This window comes from Prionailurus viverrinus, chromosome D4 (genome assembly GCF_022837055.1).
Source record: "Prionailurus viverrinus isolate Anna chromosome D4, UM_Priviv_1.0, whole genome shotgun sequence".
In the NCBI taxonomy this organism is placed as follows: Eukaryota; Metazoa; Chordata; class Mammalia; order Carnivora; family Felidae; genus Prionailurus; species Prionailurus viverrinus.
The window spans coordinates 94455249-94466018 of NC_062573.1; the positions used below are offsets into that span (position 1 = coordinate 94455249).

Here is a 10770-nt window from a genome sequence, read left to right on the forward strand (position 1 = left end):
AAAGCCCCTAGCAGGTTGGCTGGCTGGATCTGGAGACCAGCAAGATCCCAGACACAAAGCCTGGCTTGGTGCCCCATGGTGGCTCTGCAAGGTATACAAGATGCTGCCCAGCCTTCAGACATCTGTGGCTCCCTGACGAGAGGGAGGGAGCCCAGCAGAGTGGACAGGAAAGCAGCGCTCACTCACCCTGGCTGCTCCAATTCCCAGGCAGGACCTCCACCACTGAACTCTTTGCCACTCGGCACACAAATCAAGGGGAGAACTGCCAGGGCGAGAACATTCCATGTCCGCCTACTTCACCACCCCCAGCAACTCCTGCCCCAGGACAAGAACAGGCCCGGGTCTCACTCACACTCCCTGCCTGCCTCCCCTCTCTCTCAGCCTAGGAATAAAGATAAAGGCAACCTCCACCCCTCACCCCCACAGCACCTTGATTCACTTAGAAATAAACTTCAGTAGCAGAGAGGGCAAAAGGGAGAGCAGAGCACGGCAGAGGCACTCGATGATTCCACCCCTTTACTGTGCCTTGTGGATGTGACTCCATGCAGGCCGCGCTCCTCGGGACGGCAGCTGCCCAGAAAGAGCTTCCACCATGTGACACTGTTTAGACTTTTTAAATGTGTGGCCCAACCGCTTGCCAGTTAAGAATTACAGCAAATGATTCTATTTGTAATTTCTAACCTTCCCACTGCCTCCCCCCAAAAAAACTGTACATGAGTTTACAAACATATTAACATATAAATAATGAGAAGCGTCCTGGTGGGAGCCTCCCCAGCTGTCTCTGCTTGGAGATGAACACTGAGGGGAACGCCGTGCCCACACGAGGTGCCCGTGGCGAGGGGGCCTCTGTGGCAGTTGCCGTGGGTGCACTTCGCTGGCTTCTTCAGCACCTCTGGGTCAACCACCAGTCCGTGTCTGCTACGCCCAAGGTAGGTCCGGAAGCCCGGTCATCGCTCTGGCTCGAGCTCGTGCTGGAAGGGGCGCTTCTTCTCGCGACAGTGCTTCTTGTGGGCGGGCCAGTCCTTCTGCTGGCACTGGGAGCCGCAGTACCGGGCCACCTGGCAACGCCCGCAAATGTTGAACTCCCGGAGCTGAAAGAACACACAGGACAACCGTGGCTTCACGGTCACACCAGGGAATTGGTTGTGGGGCAGGTACTACGCTGCAATCAGAAAGGACCCGGCAAGCCCATACACTGAAGCCGGCAGGCACAGCGGCTGCGGTGGAGAGGTGCGCGAGAGGCCCGCAGGGGCCGGGGCGGCGGGGTATGGAGCAACCCGGAGCTGGCACTCACTGCAGCACCTGTACCTGCTTCTCAATCATCGTGCAGGGAGGGTAATGGCACTCGTAGTAGGTGCAGGAATTCTCCTCCTCTTCCACCACGTCCCCGTTGGCGTTATAGTACCGGGTCACGTTCAGGACAGGAAACTGCTCTTCTATGGGGTCTGTGGGAAGCTGCTGAATCGCCAGCCAGTATAAGCTTTGCTCCCTTAAAAGGAGAAGCATATGCTTCAGTATACTCCAGCCAGACAGGGTCAAGACAGGGACATGACAATGACCTGACTGCAGACAGATAGCTGGTTTCTCCTGCTCAGCATATCTCTGCCCCAGTTTTTGTTAGGACAACTTGACTCTTCTTTGGCCTGCCCCCACCATGCAGCAGGGCTTACCTGTATGGGATGTCAAGTATTTAGCATGTTTATTTTTAAAAAAAATTTTTTTAACGTTTATTTATTTTTGAGACAGAGAGAGACAGAGCACAAACGGGGGAGGGTCAGAGAGAGGGAGACACAGAATAGGAAACAGGCTCCAGGCTCCGAGCTGTCAGCACAGAGCCCGACGCGGGGCTCGAACTCACGGACCGCAAGATCGTGACCTGAGCCGAAGTCGGCCGCTTAACTGACTGAGCCACCCAGGCGCCCCGTATTTAGCATGTTTAAGCAGGGCTATGTCTGCCTCCCTCATAGATTTCCCAAAACCTGGGACTGACGGGCACACAGCAGGCACAAAGAGTGTGCGGCCTCAGTACAGGGACCTGGCCAAGCCTGGCCACCTGTGCAAAGCCAGGCAGTCCTTCTCCCTGCTCATGGACCCAGAGGCACCTACTTCTGCCCCTGCTGGTCCACCTCTCCTTCAATACTGTGAGCTGGTCTAAGTCTTTCTAAACACCAGAAGCTTGCAACTGAAGAATCCTACCTGCTGCTAGAACTGAGGCACCCTAACAGGCCCCAGGGGGAGCGCAGGCTGGGCAGGGCCGGTGAAGGCGCTCAGCAGCTCCCCCTGCTGCTGGGCTGCAAAGGTGCCACCACCTGTACTTCGAGAGCAAAGCAGCAGGTTAGCACCCCCTTCAACCTACCACCCTCTGTGGGGCCAGGCCTGGAGGACCTGGGCTAAATAGGGGAAGGGTCACCTTTACCTAATACCATATACGAAAATTATCTCAAAATGGATCAAAGACCTAAACATAAACAAACCTAACCTAAACAACTAAAGGCTCCATCAACGCACAAATGGGTACGATGTGGTACATAACCATAATGTAATATTATCCAAAACACATAGGACACCAGGACAGAAATCCTGGGGCACCTGGGTGGCTCAGTCGGTTAAGCATCTGACTTTGGCTCAGGTCATGATCTCATGGTCAGTGAGTTCAAGCCCCGCGTCGGGCTCTGTGCTGAGGGCTCGAAGCCTGGAGCCTGCTTTAGATTCTGTCTCCCTCTCTCTCTGCCCCTCCCCAGCTCACACTCCGTTCTGTCTCTCAAAAATGAATAAACACTAAAAAAAAAAAAAAAAAAAAAAAAAAAAAGACGAAATCCCAACACAGGCTACATCACGGATGAATCTTGAGGACACTGTGCTAAGTCTGTCACAAAAAGATAAATCCTGTAGGATCCACTCACAGGAAGCCCTGGAAGATTCAGATCCAAAGACACAGAGTAGGAAGGTGGAGGCTGGGGGAAAGGTGGGGGGGTGGGGAATCAGTGTCTAATGGGGAAGTTCTGGAGATGGATGGTGGGGATGGTTGCACAACTAAGTGGATGTATTGGATGCTACTGAACTGAACGTTCAAAAATGGCTGAGAGAATAAACATTGTATGTATTTTACCACAATAAGAAAGGTTTTTTAAAAGGAAAAAAAAAAAGGGGACGTGTCAGGATGTAGGAGGGTGCTGGCTGCCTTCTGAGCCCTTCAATGAAGTCCTGCACGACACAGGCAAGTTTCAATCCCAGTCGGCTCCTAGAAGCAGAAAGGGAGGAAAACACACCTTGACAGAGAGGCCCTTCCCCCCCTTGGATGAGCCGCCTTTGTGGCCCCACACCGAAGGAAAGCAGGGCAGGAGGTGCAGGCCTGGAAGAAGCCATGACGCCACGTTCCCTGCTTCACAAAGAGGGGGATTCCCACCACAAGGACCTGCAGAGTGCAGACCACATAATGCCCAGGCCAGCTGGTATTTCAGGCCACACTCAGGCTGGCTCCGACCCACGACAAGTAGAGGGAGAGTCTGAATCCCTAGCTGACAAACTAAGGATGGTCCCACTTGATTAGTTCCTGGGATGACACAAAGGACAGAACCTCAAGAACACAGCCTGTCCTGGGCCTCATGGGAACGGCCTAGAGGAGAACGGGGCAGGCAGGCCACGACCCAGCAGAGACCACTGGGCAGGGTGGCCCAAGATGGAATGGATCCTTTTCCAAACAGGTGTTCTCAATTGTGGTTATCTTATGATCATAAAGAGTGTTCAGACGAAGAAATGTAACAACATTCAGTCACAGGCTGGACGAACCATGAGTCACACAGAGGCCTAAAGTAACGATTGATAGCAGGAGCAGATCCGCTTCGGGTGAAGGGGTGGGCAGCCCCTTCCAGGTCTCCAGTGAGCAGAAGGAAACCTGTCTGGTGTTGGGGGAGGCGGGGCCGCTCCCGGTGTCCACACTGGATGAGCATCCGTGTTGGACAACCCAGGGGGAAATCTACAGACACTGATATGCCTGCTGAGCTGCCCTTACCCTTCTGTTGCTAATCCCTAACTTCACATTCATTTTGTTTGATGAAAGAGCCTTCCCAGAGGCCAAGGACATGCACAAATCCCAGAGAGCCCCAGTGAGCCCATAGATAATGCACACGTGGCCAGGAACACCCTGGCTAATTTCAGCTCCTACCTTCCATTCTGCTGGTTCCCCAGCTCTTACAAGGCCTCCATGAAGCTCACACCCAGACTGCTCTTGGGGCCATGGGAATTGCCTCAGAGCATCTTACTCGCCCAAGGGGGACACCTGCAGTAGCCTGAGCAGCACTGTTGTCAGGACCATGAAGAGGCAGAGACTGAGCAGCAGAGCCCCCAAACCACACTCTCTTGCTTCTTTTAAGCCACTGCTTAGGTGTTTAGCCAAAGAGCATGACAGAAAGATGCACATGTGTGTGTACAGGAGGCATCCCCAGATAAAGATGTCCAAGTTTTCTCAGAGACACAAAGGAGAAGTCCTGCCCATGAGCAGGCATCCAGCCCAGACAGCTCTTCTCCCCACTAGAGCCAATCATTAGAAGGGGCGCCTGAGTGGCTCATTCAATTGAGTGTCCAACTTTAGCTCAGGTCATGATCTCATGGTTTGTGAGTTCGAGCCCCACATCAGGCTCTGTGCTGACAGCTCACAGGATTCTGTGTCTACTTCCTTCTCTGCCCCTTACCCTACTTGTGCTATGTCTCTCTCTCTCAAAAACAAACATTAAAAAAAAAAAAAAAAATTATCAAAATGGTATCCCAACCCCGTGAAGAAAACAAGGAGGGAAAACTTTGAGGGAAAATAACCAAGGTCTCCACTCCCACAGAAGCATCAGATCAGAGTGGAGACACGGGCCCCTCTTAGTAACAAGAGCCTGAAGGAGGACCTTCCATGAGGCACCTCTGCCGGCTCCCCCGGCCCCGAGAAGCCCCACCTTTGTTTGCTGGATGTCTCTTCGGCTTTGGGCCGCCAGCCCCACGGCACCAGCTGCAGGTTGTCCAGGCGATTGTCTACAGTCACAGCATTGAGGTGTACCACCTGAAACCCAGGAGCAATGCCTCCCCTGTGCCGCTCCCTGGAAAACAAGGCGTCTCCCTCAATCAGCCTCCTCTGGCCTTCCCAAATACTTCCGCCCTATGATCTGAACTGGCCCCTCATCACGCTGATGGGGACAATTAGGAACAAGGGTGTCGAGAGGAATCTAAGTGTGTCGGTCCATGGCCAAACAAGATAGACCGTGTTGACAGTCCAGCCCCTTGACAGAACCCCAACCATCAAACACAATCTAGAGACTTCCCCATCAGAGTAGTCCCAGGCACTGTGGAACTACACCGTGCACACCAAGGAGAGGCAGTCCTTTCCTCACATCCCACCAACAGGCTCAGCGAGAGCCCAGTGGAGGGAGCAGACCCCACCCTACCCCAGAGGAGGCCGTGTCTGGAGCAAGTACGAGCAAAAAATGCGCTTTTAGGCTGCTCTATTAGTGATACAATATGCGAATGAGCCATTCTTCTGAGTTAATGGCAATGACCCAAAGGTAACTAAGAGGGTGCGGGAGCACGACTCAGGGAAAACACCTTCTGTCAATGAGGGCAGGTGTCTCTGCAGGCTCTATGTGCGCATCAGGGCTCATGCGGTACCCAGATAGAGAATAGGCAGTTTGAAGACACCTACCACAGCAGCTCGTGAAGGAGCCTTCCTGACCCTCTTCCCCGGTTTTTGTCAAAGGCATATGCAAATATCTTAGCACCATTTCCATCTGCATCTACTTCCATCCGGGCCTGAGAAGGAGCAAAGAAAAGGTCTGTTAAAAAGTTTCTGATTCTTAGCTACATTGGAAATCCCTCTTAAAGAAATTAAGTGAAAGGGGCGCCTGGGTGGCTTAGTCGGTTAAGCATCCGACTTTGGCTCAGGTTATGATCTCATGGTTCATGGGTTCAGGCCCCGCGTCGGGCTCTGTGCTGACAGCTCAGAACCTGGAGCCTGCTTTGGATTCTGTGTCTCCTTCTCTCTCTGCCCCTCCCCCGCTCATGCACTGTTTCTCTCTCTCTTTCAAAAATAAACGTTAAAGGGGCGCCTGGGTGGCGCAGTCGGTTAAGCGTCCGACTTCAGCCAGGTCACGATCTCGCGGTCCGTGAGTTCGAGCCCCGCATCGGGCTCTGGGCTGATGGTTCAGAGCCTGGAGCCTGTTTCCGATTCTGTGTCTCCCTCTCTCTCTGCCCCTCGCCCGTTCATGCTCTGTCTCTCTCGGTCCCAAAAATAAATAAACGTTGAAAAAATAAATAAATAAATAAACGTTAAAAAAAATTAAAAAGAAAAAAAAAAAAGAAAGAAAAATTAAGTGAAACAAACAAACCAGGATACATATATGGGGCCTGTTTCTGGGACCCAGAGCTCTGCAGAGACTTTCAGATGTGAGAAATCAGCCCTGTATCCCAGCAATAACTCACTTACAAACCACTCTGTAAAACACTGTGAACACAGAGAAATAAATTTTCCCACTTTTAGAAAAAGCCCACAATTCAGTAAGAAAAACAAAGCCTCGGACAAGTAACTACAGTTCATCCTTGAGGTAAGCCCCACACAGCTGAAAATCCACGTGTAACTTTTAACTTCTCAATACTTAGCTACTAATAGCCTGCTGCTGACCAGAAACCTTAACAATAACAGACGAGTATCAAATATTTTTGTATGTTACATGTGTTATATGCTATATTCTTACAATAAAGTAAAGCTAGAAACAAGAACACGTTTTCAAGAAAGTCTTAGGGAGGGGCGCCTGGGTGGTTCAGTCAGTTGAGCGTCTGACTTTGGCTCAGGTCATGGTCTTGAGGTTCGTGAGATCAAGCCCCTCATCAGGCTTGCTGCGGTCAGTGCAGAGCCTGCTTCAGATCCTCTGTCTCCCTCTCTCTGTCCCTCCCCCACTCATACTGGTGCCCATGCTCCTTCTCTCAAAAATGAAAAGCAAACGTTCAAAAAAATAAATAAGAAAGTCACGAGGAAAAAAATACATTTACGGTACTGGACTATGTTTATCAAAGAAAGGACCCATGTATAAGTTAACCTGTGCAGTTCAAAGCCATGTTGTCCAACGGTCATCTGTGCTATAAAAGCATGAAAGGCTGAAATAAAAGTGTAGTGGGTCCACAGACTCCTGGAAGAATTCTGACGGGGAGGAGCTGGTAGGTGAGGACTGGCTCGTCCAGTGGAGAACTGCGGAAGGCAAGGGAGCTCAGGGAGAGGGAGAGCAGAGAGCACCAGGGCACAGAGGGACAGTGGGGCCAAGGCCAGAGGAAAGGTGGGGTGGCGCTGCACAGCCTCATAAGGACCCAAGGCTTGTCCAATTGAACATTCAAGCACAAGCGTGACACAATTCGATGTGTTTTCAGGAAGAGCCAGCAACCGGAGTAGAAGTGGGGGGAAGACCAGTATCACAGAGGTGGTAGGGGTTCCACTGGGCAGCCAAAGCCAGGCTGCCCTCACAGAGGATAAAACCCATCCCTCATGACCCTCCCCAGGCAGTGACTGAAAGTAGGGGAGCAAAGGAATAGGCATCCTTACCTCAAAGGAGTAGCCCTCCACCAGTGGGATATCTTGCTCATCTATCAGTGTGTACTTGGTCTGGAAATCAACCATGTTTCAAAACGTTACATTCAGGGTCTCAATAAGGTATCAGTAACAGGCAGCAACAGCTCCTTGAAGCTAAATGAGGCCTGCAGGTGAGGGGCATAGGCAGCCTACCCAGAACGGCAGGTGGTTATGACCCACTCAAGGCTACCAGAGGAGCAGGTATCAGGCTTCACTCCTACGTGCCACTGAACTGGCTAACCTCTAAGCTGTTTTAACGGGTCAACAGACCTAACCCAAGACAGGGGCTTCCTCAGAATACAGGAAAGGACCGGGTTTGAAGCAGAACATCCAGAAAATTTCAATTAATGTTTACTTAAGATGGGTGGTCGTTACACAGGTGCTCACTAAACTGTTTTTTAACTTTCTGTCTGAAATGTTCCAAATGAAAGTTTTAAGAGATGATATTAACGCAACCAGTCACTGAGCTGGAAATGGTCTGGGAGCTGACGGGGAGCCCACCCTTCCCTTAGGTAAAAAGCCACATCGCTCCTGCAGGAAAGGCAAGAAACAGTCCCCCAAACGGACTAGTCTCACTCTTGCTTGGAAAGCCTTTTTCTAGGATCTAAGTCGGTTTTACCTTCATCTGACTGCCTCTGCTCCTCTCTCCCACCAGAAGCTTCCGCCGCTGGTGATGGGAACAGGGTTCCCATCCCGGGTAAGGTCCGTGGCTGGTGCAGCTGCACGGCCGGCCGGCTCCTGGAAACAGCCAAGCCTCAATGCCCACAGGTGCCAGGAAGCCCCAGCCTCGAACACGCGGAGGGCGGGGCCAGGTAAGGGAGAGAAGCAGAGGGAGGCCCTGCTCTGGGAGGCCCACTGAGGCTGGTCCAGACACGGCCACCGCCGGCAGCGTGAAAACCTGCGCGAAGCTCCACCACGGACCGGCAGGCACCGAGACCCACACCGTCTTGCCACCGAGCGAGCGGGCCGCCTCGGAAGGGCGCTGCGCTGCCCGCGGCCACCAGCCCCCTCCTGCCCCGCGGGGACACGCCGCCAGCCCGCCCGCCAGGCCCCGCAGCCCCCAGACCCCGCGCCCCCGGCCCAGCGCCCCGATCCGCCGGGCCCGCGCCCCGGTTCCCGAGCCGCTCACCTTCCCGGCCACCCGGCCGAGCCGCACGATGCCCAATTTGAAGTCGGTCATGGCCGGGCCTGCGCTCGGCCGGCGGCGCCGCTCCCTCAGGAGACGCCGGGCCGGGACCGGGGCCGGGCCGGGGCGGCGCCGCGGCGCGCCGGGTGGGCCGGGTCGGCGGGCCGGGGTCGGGCCAGGCGGGACGAGGCTGGGCCGGACTCGGGCCGCCTCCGCCTGGCGCCCGCCGGACCTGCCACGCGCCGCCGCCGCCGCCGCCGCCGCCGCCGCCACCGCCGCCGCGCGCACCACCGCGAGCGGAGCTGGAGGCGGGGCGCGGCGCAGACACACCCCCGCCCGCCGCCGTCCCGCCAATCGCGGGGCGCGCACTGCGCTAGCCGCCGCGCGCCGCCGCGCCGTGGCCAACGGGAGGAAAGCGAGTGCGCCGGCGCATTGAGGAGCAGAGGTAGCGCGGGGGAGGGGCGCGGCCGGGGGCGGCGCCTGCGCGGCCTCCCAGCGCGACGTCAGTTTCGCGGGAAGCTTTGTGAAGGACGCCGCGCTCAGGCTGCATGGTGCCGGCTCCCCGCTTGCGGCTCGGACCCAGCGCCGGGTCCTGCGCCCGGCCCCTGACTCCACGATTAGCCCGGCGGCCACCGGTCCCGCGCCCGGCCTTGCATCCCCACGCCTGACCCGGCGCCGGTCTTTCGACCCCGCGCGCAACCCCCTTGCGGAGGGCGGCTTGGCTCCACGCCCCGGGGCCGTCGGAGGGCCTGCAGGTTGAGGTTTCTGCCGGGCTCGCTGCGGCTCCCCCAAAACGGTCCCCCGTGCTCAGGACAGCGGGCAGGAGGCACGGGTGCCGCTGCGGAGTAGGGGCTGGGGAGACACCCGAGCCCAGCCCAGAATGCTGTTAGCTGGTGGCGCACCTGACCGCCTTCCTTCCTCCCTGGCCACTCACCACCTCCTCCTCACAGGGGCCCAGGTGAGGACCACGGTGGCCCGTGGTGCCCACACAGCCCATCCTCAGGCTACACCAACCTTCCTTGGGTCTCAAGCTGTTAAGTAGGGTGGGGTAATGTGCCAGCCGCTCACCAGCTTGGTTCAGCTCCTTCCTGAGGACGTTGGGGGCTACCACCCTTGTCTCCTGGCAACCACTCTAGCTGGGCTTTCACCTTCCTCCGCCCCCCCCCCCCGAAATTACACCAGTGTACAAAACAAAAACCAGAAACCCCTGGTCATATTTCAGTGACGGAGGCAGAAAAGGCTCGTGATGAGTTATGTGCCACATTAGAAAATGATAAACACTGTGGGGGAAACAAGTAGATCAGCATTAGGCAGTTGGGGGTCTAGGGAAGGTGGTGGGCAGGGTAAGCCCCATTGAGAAGTCAATTTGAACGGTGTAAGGAGAGAGGGCCATGTGGGCATTTGGAGGAAGAGCCAGTGCAAAGTCCCTGAGCTGGGAACATCTGGCATGTTTGAAAAAGTGGGGGTGTCCATTGTGACCAGACAGGAGTGCCTGACAGAAACAGGGGTCAAGGTCAGAGAGGTGAGGGGCCATGGGGGGGGGGGTCAAATAGACTCATAAGGACTTTAACTTTTAGACTTAGGAAAGTGAGGCCAGTGGCACCTGGGTGGCTCAGTCGGTTAAGCGTCCGACTTCAGCTCAGGTCACGATCTCACGGTTTGTGAGTTTGAGCCCCACGTCAGGCTCTGTGCTGACAGCTCAGAGCCTGGAGCCTGCTTCCGGATTCTGTGTCTCCCTCTCTAACCCTCCCCTGCTCATGCTCTGTCCCTCTCTGTCTCGAAAATAAATAAAACATTTTTTTAAAAATTAGGAAAGTGAGTCCGTTGGAGGATTTGAATAGAGGAATAGCTTTCCAATGAATCAAGCTGTTGATTGGGCGTGGGGGGCGGATTGGAAACAGGAAGGCTGTTTAGCAAGTGAATACAAGTAGCAAGTGAATACAGGAGATAGAGTGTTTAGATACATGGATCCAGTGGTCTGTAGCAGTCAGGGGAGCCCTGGTTATGCTGCAGTAGCAACCCCACATTCTCATGACCTGAGTTGAAGTCA

General features: G+C 54.9%; 1 protein-coding gene across 1 annotated transcript; it reads right to left on the reverse strand.

The window, feature by feature from the left end:
- Window positions 1-502: 502 nt before the first annotated feature.
- ZMYND19 (zinc finger MYND-type containing 19) lies at window positions 503-8875 on the reverse strand. The gene is made up of 6 exons (XM_047830619.1): window positions 8724-8875; window positions 7568-7627; window positions 5681-5787; window positions 4941-5081; window positions 1309-1489; window positions 503-1091 (listed from the first exon to the last, which is right to left on the reverse strand). Exons 1-6 carry the CDS (start codon window positions 8772-8774, stop codon window positions 948-950), a joined length of 684 nt encoding a protein of 227 aa, XP_047686575.1. The 5' UTR covers window positions 8775-8875; the 3' UTR covers window positions 503-947.
- Window positions 8876-10770: the final 1895 nt, after the last annotated feature.